At 38.9% G+C, this 18,365-nt stretch overlaps 4 protein-coding genes across 5 annotated transcripts in view; 3 read left to right on the top strand and 1 right to left on the bottom strand.

Moving 5' to 3' along the window:
- The window catches only part of dgcr6 (DiGeorge syndrome critical region gene 6), a gene marked incomplete in the record, with an annotated part of 1,797 nt that extends 1,487 nt beyond the window's left edge, over window positions 1-310 (top strand). Inside the window, 1 exon segment of the mRNA XM_024275488.2 lies at window positions 3-310.
- A 1,480-nt stretch (window positions 311-1,790) lies between these two features.
- On the top strand, window positions 1,791-8,605 carry slc7a4 (solute carrier family 7 member 4). The gene is made up of 5 exons (XM_024276221.2): window positions 1,791-1,942; window positions 2,883-3,940; window positions 4,021-4,727; window positions 4,803-4,911; window positions 6,765-8,605. Exons 2-5 carry the CDS (start codon window positions 2,959-2,961, stop codon window positions 6,974-6,976), a joined length of 2,010 nt encoding a protein of 669 aa, XP_024131989.1. The 5' UTR covers window positions 1,791-1,942; window positions 2,883-2,958; the 3' UTR covers window positions 6,977-8,605.
- Window positions 8,606-9,087: 482 nt separating this feature from the next.
- Window positions 9,088-12,450, bottom strand: ccdc157 (coiled-coil domain containing 157). Of its 2 annotated transcripts, XM_024274982.1 has the most exons (10): window positions 12,198-12,450; window positions 11,949-12,099; window positions 11,184-11,871; window positions 11,031-11,108; window positions 10,761-10,930; window positions 10,272-10,436; window positions 9,995-10,157; window positions 9,690-9,829; window positions 9,487-9,561; window positions 9,088-9,400 (listed from the first exon to the last, which is right to left on the bottom strand). In XM_024274982.1, the coding sequence occupies exons 1-9, from the start codon at window positions 12,443-12,445 to the stop codon at window positions 9,511-9,513; spliced, it is 1,854 nt and encodes a 617-aa protein (XP_024130750.1). In that variant the 5' UTR covers window positions 12,446-12,450; the 3' UTR covers window positions 9,088-9,400; window positions 9,487-9,510. The 2 variants fall into 2 exon arrangements, with proteins under 2 accessions (XP_024130750.1, XP_036069523.1); XM_036213630.1 differs by lacking the exon at window positions 9,487-9,561.
- sf3a1 (splicing factor 3a, subunit 1) lies at window positions 12,448-17,339 on the top strand. Its single transcript, XM_024274981.1, has 16 exons — window positions 12,448-12,587; window positions 12,688-12,782; window positions 13,289-13,398; window positions 13,482-13,686; window positions 13,769-14,026; window positions 14,102-14,176; window positions 14,250-14,400; window positions 14,478-14,674; window positions 14,791-14,908; window positions 14,992-15,299; window positions 15,397-15,642; window positions 15,820-16,027; window positions 16,167-16,321; window positions 16,655-16,756; window positions 16,842-16,913; window positions 16,992-17,339. The coding sequence occupies exons 2-16, from the start codon at window positions 12,735-12,737 to the stop codon at window positions 17,091-17,093; spliced, it is 2,355 nt and encodes a 784-aa protein (XP_024130749.1). The 5' UTR covers window positions 12,448-12,587; window positions 12,688-12,734; the 3' UTR covers window positions 17,094-17,339.
- Window positions 17,340-18,365: the final 1,026 nt, after the last annotated feature.

The raw sequence follows: 18,365 nt of genomic DNA, 5'->3' as shown, positions 1-18,365 counted from the left end.
TTTTTTTTTTTTTTTTTTAATCTTTTAGTTGTCCACTAAGGTTGTTTATATGCATTTTTGTTTGCAAAAAAAGTGTTTATCATATCAAGCACTTAAGAATAGGTTTTGTTTGCAAATTTTCTATTTATAGCATTCTTTTGTCATTTTCATAATTAGTTTTTGATAAAGCTCTGCTTTTTTGAGTTTTTGATCTGCTGTTTTTTTGTTTTATTTTTTTTTAGCTAAAATTAAAAGATTATCACTGCATTCTTGTTTGGAAGAACTGATTTTACTATCATCAATAAACAAAACTTCTCTTGCTCTCCCTGAATAACTTAATCCTGACAATTTTCAACCTGTGTCGTCTAAGGACCAAAAAAAAAACTTTTAAAAAGGGACTTGCTGAAAAATGTAATGGGCTCAGTAAAAATAATGTTTTTTTTTATTTATTTAGTTTTAGTTTTTTAATAAAAAAGTTAATTGGTTAAATTGGTGTTAATACATTAGGTATTTGTCAAGCTACTTGTCCTTTATCTAGTAATTTCATTATTAATTATCAGATTTCATAAAAAATGTCTCAAAATTAAAGCTATTGTTTTGCAATAATGAACACTGAAAACCCAAACTATCAGAATCAGAATTGTGAAGACTTGAGACATTGAATTTCAAACTGAGTGGTGCAGCATTCAGTCCATGTTTGTATCCTCCAGCTGGATGCAATGGGATTGCACATTAAAAGGACACAAAGAGAGAAACTAGTACGCTTATCTTCTTTTAGCCCGGAGTCGCTGGGTGTGGTCACACTAGAGTTTTGGTCTTCTTTGGAGCCAATAAAAGGGGCAGCATGGTAAATATATGACCAATTGTCTGCGGCCTCTCTTCCTGTTGAGGAAAACGTATTGCTTCTCTGACCCTTCTTTCAAACCATCTGTCTACTCCGCCAAGAATCTGTATGTTTTGATCTTCAAATGAGTGTCTTTTAAATGTGAAAAAACTGCAGAAACTGTTTCTTAGGTGTGGTTGTTCCAGTTTTTGTCTCAGTGTGTGGGTGGCTTTGAAATTGGATTTTTTTGTGTGAGTGTGTTTGGCAAAAAATATCTTAAGAAAAAAGTTTCTCAGAGACGTCTGGATGACTGAGTTTCAAAATTAAAAAAAATGAAAAAAAGTTGCCCATTAAAAAAAATTCTTAAGTTCCCTTTATATTTTCAATTTTTTAATCAGGTTCACAGATCACTTAGTGTGTAAAGTTAATATTTTTATGGTTCACAAGAAGGCCAACTTTTTTTATGTATTTAAAAGATCTATGATTAGAAGGGGTTAAAAATGTATGTAAAGTTAACCAGGAAATGTAAAACATCAGTAATTTTTCTAATTGAAGTCAGGATTACAAATTAAAGCTGCAATTTGTCTCTGTTCTAAGTTTTAATCACAGCCTTATCTTAGACACAATAATATGGATTATGCTTCTTAATTGTGTTAGTATGATTTGATGCTGTCATGCGGACTTCAATTGATTTACTGCTTTCTATTTTGATTTCTATTCCTATATTTGATCCAGCCAGATAGGTGTCTAAGCCAGAATCGAATCAATTTATACCATTAAAAAAAATGTTCCAAAATTAGATAAATCGACATTGAGAAATACCATTTCGATCAAAATTGATCGTTCCAGATGAACAAATATTGAAAGTGTATTGGATCGGCAATCACAAATTAATCAAATTGGTGTTCAAAGAACTTGCTGTACTTTAATGTATCCCTGCTTCAATATCATTTCCTGTTGAGATCCAGTGTTGCTCTGTCATGGGTGGGGCTCCACAGGAGGAAAGAGGGAAATGAGGTGACTGTCCCTTTAAGAGGCAACTCAGCCAGTGCATGCTGCTTTTATTACTTATCGGTGCACCTCCTCTCCATCACCAGGCTGTGGACCGGACGCAAACACCTACAAGTCTAAGTAGCATGGGTATTTATTTACAATATTACTACTAATATTACTAATCACGTCTATATGTGCAGAGCCTCTTCCTTGTTTTCTCCCTGAGGCAGTCACACCTCAGTCACGGATGGAAAAGTGCGATGAAGCGCACTGCGTTGTGCGCTCGCGATCCTGCCTCGCGCTCATTTTGTCATGAATTAATAATGTGCCACCCAAAACGGTGCAGTCACTGGTCGTTTTCTTAGATATACTTGTATATATTTTAAGAAGTGTTTATTTGTGTATGGACTGAGAGCGACTCGCTGCCTTAACATGACGGCGGTCCTAATGCCAGACAGAATGACGTTACGTAATTATAATGGAGGCATCCTCCTGGCTCAATATGAGGATGCAGGCCAGGATGTTACTCGTTAATGATTAGGTGGATGTGAGTTTTATATTTTATTTTATTGTTGTTGTATAAAAATACAACGCAGAACGTATTGGAGATGTGTTTTACGCACGAGCGACACCTCTAAGGTGACGTGGACCGGCCTCCGGTGGAGGGCTGTGCCTCCCAGGAGCGCAAACACAGGATGTCGAATTAAAGCACCGCGTAAAGTGTTTTAGATTGATCTCCTCATTCTGGAGCCAAACTTTAAACTTTGTTGTCATGTTTTAAAGTCAAATCTGGTTTAGCGAAGCTTGTGTGGAGAAAAGCTGTGATATATCAGTTTAGAAAACATTTTCATTAAATATTAATAGATTGGGCTAATTATTTATGTACAATTTTACACTATTGTTAAATGCTTTCTGAAGCTCCCCTTAGGAAAAAAAAACTTATAGTTAATTATGGACATTAATGAATCAAATGCATCCCATCTTTTGGATGATATAAGATTATTTATTTAGTTTTTTTGCATAAACTACTATAAATATAACAGATGTTTTTTTTATTTATTGTCCTTAATTTTTTTTTCTCATGCAGACAGTCTCTGTAGTCAGCTGATGGATCCAGTGTGACCACTTCCTCTCCTCCTGCTGGCCTTTCCTACACCATCACCATGGCAACCTGCCCGAGAGGCTGTGCGCCGGCTGTGCGCCTGTGTCAGAAGCTAAACCGACTTAAGACTCTGGATGGTGACATGATGGCCACGTCTCTCAAACGCTGTCTCTCCACCTTGGACCTGACTCTGATGGGCGTGGGCGGCATGGTGGGCTCTGGGCTCTACGTCTTGACCGGAACGGTGGCCAAAGACACGGCAGGCCCGGCTGTCATCATATCGTTCATTTTTGCGGGAATTGCTTCGCTGCTGGCCGCCTTTTGCTATGCCGAGTTTGGAGCGAGCATTCCCAAAACGGGATCTGCCTATATGTTTACGTATGTCTCTGTCGGGGAGCTCTGGGCCTTTCTCATTGGATGGAATGTGATTCTGGAAAATATGATTGGCGGTGCTGCTGTGGCACGTGCCTGGAGCGGTTATCTAGACTCCATTTTTAACCATGCTATCCAGAACTTCACAGAAACGCACATCATGCAGTGGCACGTCCCCTTCCTTGCCCATTACCCTGACTTACTTGCTGCAGGAATTCTAGTAGTTGCCTCAGTCTTTATTTCCTTTGGAGTTCAAGTGTCCTCATACCTGAACCACATCTTCTCCTCCATTAGCATGGGTGTCATTGTTTTCATCCTCGTCTTTGGATTTGTGCTTGCCGAACCAGCCAACTGGAGCCAGGAGCAAGGAGGTTTTGCACCGTTTGGGGTTTCTGGAATCCTGGCAGGGTCAGCTACTTGCTTTTATGCTTTTGTGGGCTTTGATGTGATCGCTTCCTCCAGCGAGGAGGCAAAGAATCCACAGAAGGCCGTTCCCATCGCCACTGCTATCTCCCTTGGACTGGCAGCAACAGCCTACATCCTTGTCTCCGCAGTCCTTACTCTCATGGTACCCTGGCGTACCCTTGACCCCAACTCTGCCCTGGCAGATGCTTTTTTCCGCCGCGGCTACAGTTGGGCTGGCATCGTTGTGGCTGTTGGCTCCATTTGTGGTGAGTTTTAGCATTTATTTAAAAAGTGTTTTTTGCTGATTTTTCTCAGTTGTATTTCTGACAATTTTTCTATTTTTCAGCGATGAACACTGTGCTGCTTTGTAACCTCTTCTCCCTCCCTCGGATTGTTTACGCCATGGCAGAAGACGGGTTGTTCTTTTCCATTTTTGCAAGAGTAAATCCTCTCACCAAAGTTCCCGTCAACGCCATTCTGGTGTTTGGAATCCTCATGGCCACCATGGCTCTGATATTCGACCTGGAAGCCTTGGTGCAGTTCCTGTCCATTGGCACTCTCCTGGCATACACCTTTGTGGCGGCGAGCGTTATTGTGCTGCGCTTCCAGCCGGAGAAGACCCCCTCCAAGGACACAACTTCTACATCTCCCAACCCCAACGCCGCAGCGTCCCCTGCCCCCTTAGAGTCTCAAGCTATAAGCGAGGACAGCGACGAGCCCAAACAATACGAGTCGCTGTCGGATAAAATCCAGCTGGTGGAGAGGCAGGTGAGCAGAGAGCGGCGTGGCGTAGGGCAGCTGAGAGCCTCCTGGGAACCGTACCTGGACAGGCTGGTGGGAGACTGTGAGCCAGGTGAAGTGGTGGCCTTCTGCGTGATGACGCTTATCGTGAGCTCTGTGTCCCTCTGTGCTGTCCTGGAATTTGGAACCAATCAGCTGCAGCTGCCAATCTGGAGCTTCGCAATGTTATTGGTGATTTTTAGCTTGGCGCTAATTCTTAGCCTTGCTCTCATTTGGGTTCACGAGCCACGAAAAAACACCACAACATTTCAGGTGAGCTGAGAAAGTTATTGTGGAAAATCACATTTGGTTTAGGGCAAATATAACTCAAGCTTCCCTCCTGCACAGGTACCTCTGGTTCCTCTGACTCCAGGTGCCAGCATCCTCATTAACATATTCCTCATGATGAAGCTCAGCCTTTTGACCTGGATTCGTTTCACAGTGTGGATTGCCGTAGGTGAGACAAACATTTAAGCAAAGTCCAGAAAAATATCCTCAAAATCATACCCAACTTCTTGTATGACTATATGGACTTAGTGTTAACAAAGTACAAACAATTCTCCTTCACAAATACACTGAACTGCTGTCTATACTTAGCACATCATGTGGTTTCAGTCTTATCTCTGGAAGGCGTTTGAGTGCAGCATGTGTGGAATGAACAGGTTGCACAAACAGTTTCTTTATTCAATGGGAATTTTGCCTTTTCATCAACAATTCTCCAGAGATAATTGTAGTGGACACACAGCATCAGAACAACACAAACAAGAGTAGTAGGGTTTTTTGTTATCTGTAAATTTCCTATGAAAGAGGAAACTATTTAAACCATTTTAAGTTAAGCATATTCTTTAAAATGCTAAAATATCTGAATCTTATTATTTATTATATGCCTGTACCTCCAAAGAAGGTGAAATTTTCGTCTGTTTTACTTTAAAAACAATCAAACTTCACATTTTTTTTTATAGTTCCTGTACGATGTTTTATTTTCCCTCTAATTCTGGTGTCTGGTCATAGATGGTGGATTACAAACGCCCTGATCTTTGTTTAGATGCAGAAAGTTATTCTATATACATGTGGTGTTGGAAGATTTCATGTGACATTCATGTGTGTTTTCCAAGTCTGACCGTCATTTTTCCGATCTTCAAACGCCACATGAATGCAGCATTTCTCTAAGTTTGCATTTGTCTCTGAGGGACAAATCATTTTGAGATGACGAGAACAAAAGCCACAATTTTAGAAAAAAAACTCCAAAATGGTTTATTTTGATATACATTTTCAATCAAAATTAAAGCATGGTTTGATGCAGTTTCTATGTTATTTCTTTTTTGATGTGGATTACCTAAAACACTCCACGGATCTGCTTTTGGTCCGGCGCTTCTGTCAAATTTTAGAACCTTTTGTAGTCTATGTTTTTAAAAAAGTTTGTCCACTCGTCAATAAACAAAAATAATTCACCTTCAGGGACTGACAAGTATAGATACTTCATAGAATAGAATAGAATAGAATAGAATAGAATAGAATAGAATAGAATAGAACAGAATAGAATAGAAATAGAAATACTTTATTAATCCCAAGCTGGAAAATGTGTTGCAGCATTAGACATTTTCAGAAGATATAAAGACAGAAGATAAAAAAGAATCAATACAATAAAAATAAAGTGTGTAAATTGTACTGTGCGGAATATAACATTTCAATTACGAGAATAACAAGTGTATTTTGTGTCTAAAGCATGCTAAGAAGCTAACTCTGCCTCAAGGTGCTTGATCTTTTTAGGAAAGCAACAACATCTTCTCTTTTTGGCAAATGTTTCTGTCAATTACCAAAGTAATACTAATAATATAATAATATAGCACCTTTCAAGATAAAAATCACAAAGTGCTTCACAGCAAAACAGAATAAAGTATAGAATAAAACACAGAATTTGAAAACAGAATTAAGAAAAAGCTATTTTAAAAATGTGTTTTTAGCTGCTTTTGACAGCAAAAGCTGCCTTTAAACCTCACAAAGCAACAGGATCATTCAGTAAATTCTTATTGTTTCTGATCAATATCCACCACACTTTAACCTTTACTAATGACGATGTTAATGTGAAAGAGCTGAGCATTTACACCAACCAAACAACAGCTCTGTAAGATATAACAGAAAAGTTTTTACAAATGTCAACTTTTCCTAATAACCTAAAAAGATGTGTTTTCTTCAGCAGGAACATAGATCACAACAATAACATGCCCCACACTCTGACTACATGCACATTATCAGAGTAACCAGAAGTGTCTGCAGCACTAAATGATCCTGTTGTCCCCTTTTCCCCAGGCCTCTTTGTGTATTTTGGCTATGGGATCTGGCACAGCAAGGAAGGAAAGCGGGAGCTGCAGCCCAAAGATATGGCCGCTCGCTACGTGGTGCTACCCAGCGGCAGCCTGGTGGAGACCGTCCAGTCCGTCCAGCCCGACGGTCAGGTGGACACCTCAGGACACCTCGTCAGCTCCGCCCCTGCAGCGGAGGAGTGCGCCGAGAAGAGATGATGTGTGACCAATGATAGTCGGAATTGAAACTGCCTGATCTTTCTCTCACTCATACTGTATTTCCACTCTCTAAAGCTCACTCCCTTTAGTATTCAACAGTCCGTCTTGTTGCTCGTTAGAAAATCGGCATCACCGGATGCACTCTGTCTTATTGTGAAGCACATTTATATACGTTCTCATATTTATATTAGAGAGCTTTCTTACTGCCCTGTAGAGTTCAAGCATCAAAGTTGTGTTTTATCCTTCACAATCAGCTTTTTCTGTGCAACATTGCCAGTTTTTGGTTATATGTGGTGCTTTATTTGTTAAAAATCTTTCTTACACTTACAACAAATCAACTTTTATTTTGTTAGTCAAGAAGAGGAGAACAGCTTATAATATTTAGGATTTTTAAGCAAAGTATTGTCTTATTTTTTATGTAAGGCCTGTTCTGCACAAAGTTGATAAAGTTTGTGTAATTACGCATACTCCTCCCCAATTCCCAGAACTCTCAGATGAACCTTTCTACTCATTTATATAATCTTTGACTATTTAACATAAAAGTTATTTTTCTATTTTTGCTGTTTATGTTGAAGTCCTGCATTATTGTTGTTTTTCTCCTAAATAGTTTTTGTTGTGTCAACATTTCTTTGGTTTTAAGTTTTACCGGTCTTTTGTGTAACATTAACTTTTTTTTTTTTTAATTTATAATCCTTTAATCTCATCTCATGACCCTGCTTTTTTGGTATCTTGAGCTCTCGATTTAGTTTTTTTCACACACATCCTTTAACTGCAATCCTCTCCATCCTGTCGGCATGAGATTATTTACAAAGCACATCTATCATAGAGATCATAGGATATTTTTTCTGAAGCAGATTGAGAAAACATATATATAAGGCAAGCACAAAACTTTTGAGTTTTGATAATTTAAAGAAAAAAAGTGTTTCGGCAGAACAGTGATAATGACTTATAACCCAGAATGGGAGTTGTCTTTTGGGGGCCTCCCTAATCCCAGCAGATTTACTGCAGTCCCTGTCACCAGCCTGCCATTTGACCTGGATTAGTAAAAGCCACATGTCACATAATGTGAGAAAAACATTCCCTTTGTCTACACGTGTGTAGATAAATAAGTAAAATTATGCTTTTTAGATGAACAATAAATGTCCCTTCCGTTGATTTGCGTGTGTTCTGCATGCTAGACTAGAAACCAATGGCCTTAAACATCTTGTTCTCATTACTGGTCCTGCTGTTTTCATTTATTTGCCTGCTGGATTAAGGGAAAACTAACCATGCTTCATTATAAAACCAAATACAATCCTAACACTGAAGAGAATGTACGCCTCATTGTTAAAAAATGGGTACCATTGAAGAGAATTTTTGTATATCTTTGACAAAATTGTGCAATACCTTGATTTGTCAGTTATTTATGCTTTTCTGATGTCAGGGCCAGTGTCAGTGATTTATACTGTGGTGCTTTTTTAAGCAGAACATTCTCTCAGCTCTTTACGTCATTCTTTTGTCTGCACAGACATCGTTGATGAGATACTTTTCCTACTTCTGACGTGTAATTGCACATCAAAATTTCAAGTCTTTTTGTGACATGTCCATGTAAAAATGCAAAAGCCTGAAAATAAATGTTTTGAAGCAGCATTTAAACGTGTCATTTGTAAATTCCTTTTGTGCAATATTTCCTAAATTAGAGTGACACAGCCCAACAATGTTTCATTTTATAGAAAGATTGTGCAACAAAATATAGATTTTATTCATTTATTTGCTTTAAATTTATGTTTTTTTTAATATATATATTTTTCTAAATGTTTTTAATCTTTATATGCTTTTCCTCTTGTGTTTACAATTGAAGGCTTGTGGTGAGATGCATGCACATAAATGAACTAACCTCGATAAATAGGAGTTCTTATTGTTTTCTAAAAATGAATCAGAAGTGGGAGAAGCAACTCGGTAGAGCATGACTCCTCAAGTTTTGTTTCCATAGAAACGCCTGCTTCCTACTTACTTCAGAGAGCCAACAATGACATGAACTCCCGTCCCTGACAAAACTTGAGTGATCCAAGGTTGTTGACTATGAATTGTGCAGAAAAAATACATAAAACATCAGCTTTCCACAAAAAAAGTAGATGTGAGCAGCTTTTATTGAACAGTTTAAAGCAGAAATGCCAAAATATATAACAAACAAGCGAGCCGGTGTTGTTTAAAAGCACACACCTGCAAGATGACACTTCTGGAGTCAAATATTTGCAGAGAGTGAAGGGCGTTTTTGATGTGAGACTCTAAGCAGCAGCAGTCTGTGGCGAAGTGGAAATGCTAAAGTAGACTTTGCAGCGACAAAGGAAGGGCAGACACACGATCCTTTGACACAGTTCAGTGAGGACCACTTTCTGAGCATCTGGCTCCTTCTTCTTTATAACAGCATGTCATGTGAGCTGCCTGTGGAACACAGAAAACAAAGACACTGATGGAAACACAGCCGTTTATTGAATCACATGTAAAACATGCTTAATACGGTAACACACTTGAAATTAGCTCTTCTGTTCGTGTCAGGAGATTTTGTTGGTTGTTTGGTTTGCATCACGTTGAAGCAAAGATTTCTATTGAGAAATAAAAAAAAAATCTGTATTATGGTCCAAAAAACAGAATCACAGGTAAATCTGTACTTCCTTCCCATTTTGATTTAATTTAGGTCATCTGACACACTCCACCTTATCATTGCACTTACACTGCTGCAGTTGGGTTGTGCAGCTTTCCGAAGTTTCTGGAGGCTTTTGTGCAGTGTGGTGTTCTCCTGCTGCAGTATGTTTACCCGAATGCTGTTAGCCTGCAGCTGCTGCTCCATGTCCAAAACCACATTTCCTGTCGCTAATAAACAACGAACTAAAGGTTACAAGAAGTCTAAACTATTAGAAGAAACATGTAAATGACCAAACTGCATGCAAGATTTACAATATTAAAATAATGCATATTGGAAATGTGCATATCATATCTCTTAAGAGATTTGAACAAATGCATGTAATGGTTGCCTACTCTGTGGTTGGGCCCAGTTTTGGAGCTCTGGGAATGCCACCAAAAGTCTCTCTCTGTCTCTTAAAGCGCGAACATGATCCGTCAGCTCAGACACCTGCCGCTTCAGCTCGTCTTCGCGTGTTTCTAACCTCTGGTTCTTCTTTTGCAGCTCCACGCACTGGTCCTGAAGTGCAAACACAGACGAAAAGTGTCTCAAAATACAGGACAAAACGATCTTTGAGTGTAAACCTGTACATTGAGAAGGTTGTAGTTCGATTTCATGTGACTATTTCTCTACCTGCTTTTGAGTGATCCGAGCCTGCAGTTGTTTCATCTGTTGCAGTTCATTGTCTAACTTAATTTGGGCCTCCTCGCTGTCCACCAGCTGCTTCTTCAGCTCTTCACACTCTTCATCGAGCTCTTCGATCCTCTTTAGCAAAGATTTCTGCTTCATCTGTGTTGACTAGAGACAAAATAACAGAAAAACTTCAAAATCTATAATCCATTGAGATTACCAATTGAGGTTACCAATTTGAGCATCCTTGAGCAAAACGTACTACATCTAAACTTTGTTTTATTAAGTATACTTTCCCTATAAGTACACTTTAGATCATGTGTAGCTTAGGAAGAATATTAACTAAACACGTCTTCAGACTAAATTGGAACATTTTAAGTATACTTGTAGTGCATTTAAATAGAGTACTTTTTGCTACTGGTTTCAACATTTTGAGCTGATTAAACAGGTAGTGTAAGGTATTTTTCTTTTTTTTTTTTTGGAGACACCAACCTCTTGTTGACGGCAAGCACTCTGGTACTTGGCTTTCTCTTTATCAAGCAGCAGCTGAGTGTCAGAGATTTGTCTCTCGAGCTGATGGATCTTTTGTTGCTGTTGACAAAATGCCTCTTGGTCTGTTTGTAGTTTTTTTACGTTCTCTTGCAGCAAATTCTTTTCACATTCTAAGAGGAAGACAAATATTTATGTGGTAAAATAGAAACTTTGCGAAATATGATTTTTGTATTTTTTGGGAGAATAATAACTTGAGTTCTTCAGTTTTACCAAGAGTATGTATGGTTTCTTGATGCGATGCTACCTTCTCCCTAAGTCTGGCATTGGCCTCCTCTGAAGAACAGATTTCTGTGAAATTTAGAAGAAAAATAAATAAACATGATCTTAACAAACTTTTAGTCTACTTATTAATATGATTAATACCTTTCTGAAGCTGTTTATGCTCCTCTTGATGCTTTTTTTCAGTTTCCTTTGCACTTCTCTCTGCTTCCTGCAGTGAAAACTCCAGTTGCTCTATGTTTGCCTGATGTTTTTCTAGCTTTTCTTTGAACTCCTTCTCTGCTGTTTCCAGCTGAGCTTTTATGGTCTCGCATTCCATTTTTGCTGCTGCTACTCTGTCTTGAAGAGGCACTACTGTTCCCCTCACATCCTGAAGGTGTTTAGCCAGCCTGCGCATGTCCCTAAGCTGCTCATTGGCCCACTGTGCTACATCAGCTGCAGGCATGTGTCCCACCCTCACCTTCTCATCCACATCCGCTGAAAGAGACTGCAGAGACGAGGGTAGACCTTCACTTCGAAACAGATCTATCAAAGATTCTCCAGTTTTTCTCAAAAGAGATTGCACTTGGCGACATGCATCGCAAGGGATGAGGGACGTTCGTGCAGTCTGGCAGCTCACGTTATGGCACTCCGTTTTTGGACAGAATGGGGTGGGTTCGGGGGAACTGATGGCAACGTCACTTTGTGGGATGAATTTAAAGGAGCTCGTGGAAGACCAGGACATAGAAGAATGCGTTGAGCAAGTTGTGCTGGAGCTTTTTAGGAATGACAAGTCATTTGCATCATCAGATTCCACTGATTTAGTCTTTTTTGAAATATTTTTGAAGAGTTCCTGAAAAGACATAAATGTCAAATACGTTTGCATGTGTTTTGACCATGTGGCATCCATAGAAAAACTGTTTTCAATACCTTTTCATTTGCAAACTGACATAAATCTCCCCAATAATTCCTGACCACAAGACCGACTGACTTGCCCCCTCTCTGAGTGGGTCCTTCTGGTCTATAGACCCCCATCTGTTGTTCGGCATAAACACTGACGCTTTGGAGAAGAAGCAGGAACCTTGTCCGGGTAAAAGAACATGCAGACATGCTTTAGAGTCATGAAATATCTAAATATCTATAATTGTATACACTTTATTTTAACACACAGCAGGTTACCTGTCAATCATCAACTCCAGTAGAACAACGTGTGAATGCTGATTGTAATCATCTTCTCCTTCCACAAAATCATATTCCTCTAACAAAGCAACAATATCTAGATGACAGGAAAGTTTGTCTGGGAACTTCCAGGAGGAGGCGCAGACTGCTCCTGTTCTGGAGAGCACGTCCAGAATCGCTCCTTGAATGTCTACGATGTCCTTTCTTAGATTATTTATAGAATCCCGACGACCCAGCAACGAATTCATGTCTGAAACGCGATAGGGATTCTTTTCAGCACTCTTTGTTTGTGTATGAAAAATTTTGCTAAACATAGGATTAAATTATATTCATTGCGGGTGTTTTTCCGGAAGTAGTTGGCCGCCATAGCGTTAACGACAGCGAGACGCGGTAAGTATTAACCTCGACAAATGGAAGATTATAGCTGTGCTAAAAATAGCTTTTGACTCTCACATTATTTAAGAATTAATGTCAAATTGTGTTTTTGTAGCTCTAGTGTTTTCAGGTAACGTAGGCATTCCATAAGAAGACGCTGCCATGCCGCCCGGGCCTGTTCAAATAGTTCAGCCTGAGCCCAACAACAAGGTAAAGATGCTAACTAGCTAACGTTGGCATCAGAGCTATCCTGCCACATTTCTTAACCATTTATTGCATTTTTAAATGCACTCCCTTTATGACAAAGTTTCTAAATCCGTTCAAAATTCAATTATAATATTAATAAAATCGTAAAATGTAAATATTGGGTAACGTTTCGGTCTTTTGGGAATTGGGTTTTTGGTGGCCCCAAATTCCAGTCAATAAACTTTCATTACTGATATTTACCTAAGATATTGTTGCACATCCATATTTTAATATTTGGTTTCTTTGTATATGTTTAGATTTAGACTAAATGTTTTAATCATTTTCTTGTCGGATGTTTTATTGACGGTTTTAAATGTTTACATTGCTGCAGTTTATCCTAAATCAACAAAAGTATGTTCTAATGAAGGATATTGCGTCTGTGTAGCAATATTTCAAAGAGGAACTTATCTGTGCTTGATGGATTTTTATTTATTTATAAATATTCTCACTTTTGAACATCCTCTCCTCAGAATGATTCTCCTACAGAGGAAACTCCAGCCACTAAACCAATTGTTGGCATCATATATCCACCTCCTGAGGTCCGTAACATAGTTGACAAGACGGCGAGCTTCGTTGCCAGGTTAGTTACCAAAAAAACGTCACCTACAGCTGTAGGAGGTGACTGTTATTAGTAATTATGACTCCATATTTGTCACCTTACAGGAATGGGCCTGAATTTGAAGCAAGAATTCGTCAGAATGAGATCAACAATCCAAAATTTAATTTCCTCAACCCCAACGATCCCTACCATGCTTACTACCGCCACAAAGTCAATGAGTTTAAGGAGGGCAAAGCTCAGGAACCATCCGCTGCAGTGCCCAAGGTTATGCAGCAGGCAATGCAGCAGGCTCAGCAGCTTCCTCAAAAAGTAAGGATCGTCGTTTCATTGTGCCCGACCCTATTTATGTAACCGCTATTTATGTATAACTTTGCATTATCTTTATGATCAGGTGCAGTCCCAGGTTATTCAGGAAACTGTGGTCCCCAAAGAACCACCTCCCGAGTTTGAATTCATAGCAGATCCTCCGTCAATCTCTGCCTTTGATCTTGATGTCGTGAAGCTCACTGCCCAGTTTGTCGCACGAAACGGCCGTCAGTTTCTCACCCAGCTCATGCAAAAAGAACAGAGGAACTACCAGTTTGACTTTCTGCGACCCCAGCACAGCCTTTTCAACTATTTCACTAAACTGGTGGAACAATACACAAAGGTGACAGGAAAAAAACACAGCTTTATTATTTTTATTTAAATTGTGTTATCTTACTTTATATACATTTTTCTTTAGATTTTGATCCCACCAAAGGGTCTGCTGGCCAAACTAAAGAGAGAAGCTGAGAACCCAAAGGAGGTTATGGACCAGGTAATTTATTTTAGCTGAAGCCATCAGAAGCATGTTTCCTATGTTTAAAATTGTATCTTGTTACAAACATCAGGTGAGATACCGCGTTGAGTGGGCAAAGTATCAGGAGCGTGAGAGAAAGAAGGAGGAAGAGGAGCGAGAGAAAGAGCGCGTGGCCTATGCTCAAATTGACTGGCATGACTTTGTTGTGGTGGAGACGGTGGACTTCCAGCCCAATGAACAAGGTAGCATCACTGTAGGAAAACCAGCTCCAAATGTCTTAAGAGTGTGTTTTTAATTCATTGATTTGTTGTTCTCCAAGGCCACTTCCCTCCACCCACCACTCCGGAGGAGCTCGGTGCTCGTATCCTCATCCAGGAGCGCTATGAGAAGTATGGAGAAAGTGAGGAAGTGGAGATGGAAGTTGAGAGTGAGGATGAAGAGGATGAGCGGGAGAAACGAGCTGATGGTCATCCCTCACAGCCTGATCAAGACACACAACTGCAGGATATGGATGAGGTCATTTATTTACTAAATTAAGTCCAAAATGTGTCTAGTTTTCTTAATTAAATGTGTAGCAAAAGAATGAATGAAAATGTTTTTTTTTTGCCATCATTAAACTACTACTTCTCCAGGGATCAGATGATGACGATGAAGGGATTAAGGCTCCACTTCCACCTGACAACCCCATGCCACCTCCACTGCCCCCAACTCCAGATCACGTCATTATTCGAAAAGACTATGATCCCAAAGGTATTTTTTTTGTAAATAAAAGATTAATTATAAAAACAAAACATTAAAACTTACTTCTTTAACTTATTTTTTTTTCTTCACAGCTTCCAAGCCTCTGCCCTCAGTTGCCGTTCCAGATGAGTACCTCATTTCACCAATCACTGGTGAGAAGATCCCAGCCAGCAAGATGCAGGAGCACATGCGCATTGGCCTGCTCGACCCGCGCTGGCTGGAGCAAAGAGACCGCAGCATCAGGGATAGACAGACGGAGGATGAAGTCTATGCTCCTGGTCTGGATATTGAGAGCAGCTTGAAGCAGCTCGCTGAAAGGCGTACTGATATCTTTGGTGTTGAAGAGACGGCCATCGGTAAGAAGATTGGTGAAGAGGAGATCCAGAAGCCCGAGGAGAAGGTGAGAGCAATGGAAGATGGCATGTTTTTTTTTTTTTAATCCCAAAAGATTTTTTGCAAATACATGCTCAACTGTTGGATTCTTCTGATGTCTCCAGGTTACCTGGGATGGCCACTCGGGAAGCATGGCTCGCACCCAGCAGGCTGCACAGGCCAACATCACCCTACAGGAGCAGATCGAAGCCATTCATAAGGCCAAAGGCCTGGTTGGAGAAGATGACACTAAGGAGAAGATTGGTCCAAACAAGCCAAGTGAAGTTCATCAGCCTCCCATCCCGTCCTCTGGAGTCAATTTACCCAAACCCAGCCCCCCCGTTTCAGCTCTGTCTCGACCACCTGTCTCTGTGAGTGTCCGTCTGAAAGGAATTAAGTTTGTTTTGCCTAAATGTGGCTTTCCAAACAGATCTCTGGACATTTAAAGCAGAAATAATTATTTTAATTCCTTAACCTAGAATATCTTCTAAGATAAATACCTAAATATATATTTTTTAAAAATGTTCTTCTCTGTTGGTGTCAAACAGATGGCACCTCCAGTGCGGACCACTCTCCTGTCTGCTGTGCCAGTGCTCCCGAGGCCTCCTGTGTCTCCTGTGGTGCGCATTACACCAGGCCAAGTTCTCACATCGATGCCTCCCATGATTCCTGCCCCACGCATCAACGTTGTTCCTATGCCACCATCTGCCCCTCATGTCATGGCTCCCAGACCGCCTCCCATGGTTGTTCCTACAGGTAAGAGGAACAGTTCCAAACATCCATCAAGAGGATTTACAAATCAACATTATTATTATTATTATTATTTTTTTGGTCAAGACTCAATAAAACTGAATTTAATATTTTTTTGATCCATAATCTTTTTTTTCTTTTCTAGCATTTGTTCCTGCTCCTCCGATGCCTCAACCACCAAGCGCTGCTCCAGCTCCCCCCCTCCATCCACCCCCACCTCATGACGACGAGCCATCCAGCAAGAAGATGAAGACGGAGGACAACCTCATTCCAGAGGAGGAATTCCTTCGTAGAAACAAGGTCTGTTGAGACATCACATCATGAAAATGCCCTGAGCTAAATTTATAGCCAACGAATCGCTAGTTTATTTATTATCATGTTCCAAAGAGAACATTTAGTGCAAAACACTTCTTTATTAAATGTTTGAAAATTGATTTTTTTAAATCAAATGTTCACCCATTTTTCCCTAGCTTAGCATAACCATTTACTTTATTTAAAAAAAAACAAAAAACGGATTTAAACCTTTTTCTTTTATTCAGTCATATTTCCTTTTATTTGCTCTATCAAACTATGATATTAATGATGTGATTTATGTTTGCATCAAACCTCTTTTTGTTTGTTTTTCATCTCAAGGGTCCTGTGGCTGTAAAAGTTCAGGTCCCCAACATGCAAGACAAGACTGAATGGAAGCTGAACGGCCAGATTTTGAATTTCACTGTTCCTCTCACAGACCAGGTACAGATGTGCAGAATTTCAGTTTTATTTTATGTATTTTTTCCTCGGCCTATTCATAAATATTGCAACTGAAATATCGTTCTAGGTGTCTGTAATTAAAGTCAAAATCCATGAAGCTACAGGCATGCCAGCTGGAAAACAGAAGCTGCAATACGACGTAAGCAGTTCAATTATTATTATTGTAATTTCACTTTTTTCATTATTACTAATCATTTTTGTTTTTTTGTTTTTATAGGGTATTTTCATCAAAGATTCCAACTCCTTGGCTTACTACAACATGATCAATGGTTCAATCATTCATTTGGCTCTGAAGGAAAGAGGTGGAAGAAAGAAATGAGTCTTTTTAAGAGCTCGTTTGTGGTTTTTCATTTAATCTTCTCGAGTTGTTTTAGTTTAATTGTAACTTTTGAAATTAGTACAGTCTTTGTCATGGAAATCTCTGTAAAAGTCAAGCTCCTTTATAAAACTGACTTCAAATTTGCTTCATCTACTAACTTGTCTTCAAGTGACATTTAGGTCACTATTTGGAGCACACCCTGTATGTTTCGCCCATTAAAATAAAGTTTAAAACTGGTATTTTCAACTTTTTTATATATATGATTTTAGTCTTTAACAGTACAGTCAGCTCAAGAATTTTAGGGTGGTAGATCTTGAGGACCAGGATTGAGCAGCTCTGTTCTAAATGTTATAAGTAGAATTATTTAATGGTTTATTTAAAGAAAGTTAAATAAACAAAACAATTTCATTTTTTAAGCAAGCTTTAATATCCATACATAGCATCAGAAGAATGCAGAGAATGGACAGGGGGTGAAAAAGAACGATAGGATGGAAAATTAAGATTACAGAGCATATTTGAGTGAATCACAACATGAAAATAAGCAACATTCAGTGCATCACCAGTCATTTACATTTTTCAAATAAATTCCAAGTTTTTACAGGTTTTAAATTCTTGGGATTTTTGAAAGATCAATTGTTTTGTTTTACTTGATAAAACAAAACAATATACTGTAATATACATATAGTTTATATACATATATATGCATGTGTGTGTATGTAATTTTAATATGTGTATGTATATCCTAGGCCTGGCAACATTTTTTCATTTAACTTTTTTATTTTGCAGACGTATTCCTACAGAATATTTTTTTATTGCAGCTAGCGCTTCTCCTTTGCTCTTCTTCTATTTACAAATATATACATATTTATATTTTGGTTGGCCCTGTGTTGGTGACCCCTGCTTTAAAAACTTTTTATTTTTTTTTGTGAAAGACAGAAAGCTTTCTTTGGTACATTTCAGTCACCCTAACTAAAGCTTAGAGTAAAAAATAACTTTAGTAGTCTATTTTTAAACCAAAAAAAAATACTTTATTTTGAAATAAATTTAAAAAATGAAAAACAAAACTTTATTAACAGGTAAAGAGTTAATTATTCTGTGGCAGAAGTGAGAGGTAAACATTTATCTATCTGGTTGTTTGTTTAGAAGATGTGGAAACTGCAACAAAATCATACAGAAAGACAGTGTAGCAGAAAATAAAACGGCAAAAACAAGGCAATTATTTTTAAAACAGTTTTCCAGACTCTTAAGAGCTCATGAACTTCTTTCTTCTTC

Source organism: Oryzias melastigma, linkage group LG9 (assembly GCF_002922805.2).
Source record: "Oryzias melastigma strain HK-1 linkage group LG9, ASM292280v2, whole genome shotgun sequence".
Taxonomy (NCBI): domain Eukaryota; kingdom Metazoa; phylum Chordata; class Actinopteri; order Beloniformes; family Adrianichthyidae; genus Oryzias; species Oryzias melastigma.
Note: the sequence above shows the minus strand (reverse complement) of the source record. Positions and strands in the feature narration are given on the sequence as shown.

Bases quoted from the DNA above. Each gene is read 5' to 3' on its own strand.
- sf3a1 (XM_024274981.1), top strand. From the start codon at position 12,735: ATGCCGCCCGGGCCTGTTCAAATAGTTCAGCCTGAGCCCAACAACAAG. The intron at 16,028-16,166 runs GTAAGAGGAACA...TTTCTTTTCTAG, and splicing joins TCCCATGGTTGTTCCTACAG to CATTTGTTCCTGCTCCTCCG. The intron at 16,322-16,654 runs GTCTGTTGAGAC...TTTCATCTCAAG, and splicing joins AATTCCTTCGTAGAAACAAG to GGTCCTGTGGCTGTAAAAGT.
- slc7a4 (XM_024276221.2), top strand. From the start codon at position 2,959: ATGGCAACCTGCCCGAGAGGCTGTGCGCCGGCTGTGCGCCTGTGTCAG. The intron at 4,728-4,802 runs GTGAGCTGAGAA...CCTCCTGCACAG, and splicing joins AAAACACCACAACATTTCAG to GTACCTCTGGTTCCTCTGAC. The intron at 4,912-6,764 runs GTGAGACAAACA...CCTTTTCCCCAG, and splicing joins CACAGTGTGGATTGCCGTAG to GCCTCTTTGTGTATTTTGGC.
- ccdc157 (XM_036213630.1), bottom strand. From the start codon at position 12,445: ATGAATTCGTTGCTGGGTCGTCGGGATTCTATAAATAATCTAAGAAAG. The intron at 11,872-11,948 runs GTATTGAAAACA...ATGTCTTTTCAG, and splicing joins GTCAGTTTGCAAATGAAAAG to GAACTCTTCAAAAATATTTC. The intron at 10,437-10,760 runs GTTGGTGTCTCC...TTTTGTCTCTAG, and splicing joins GTGCTTGCCGTCAACAAGAG to TCAACACAGATGAAGCAGAA.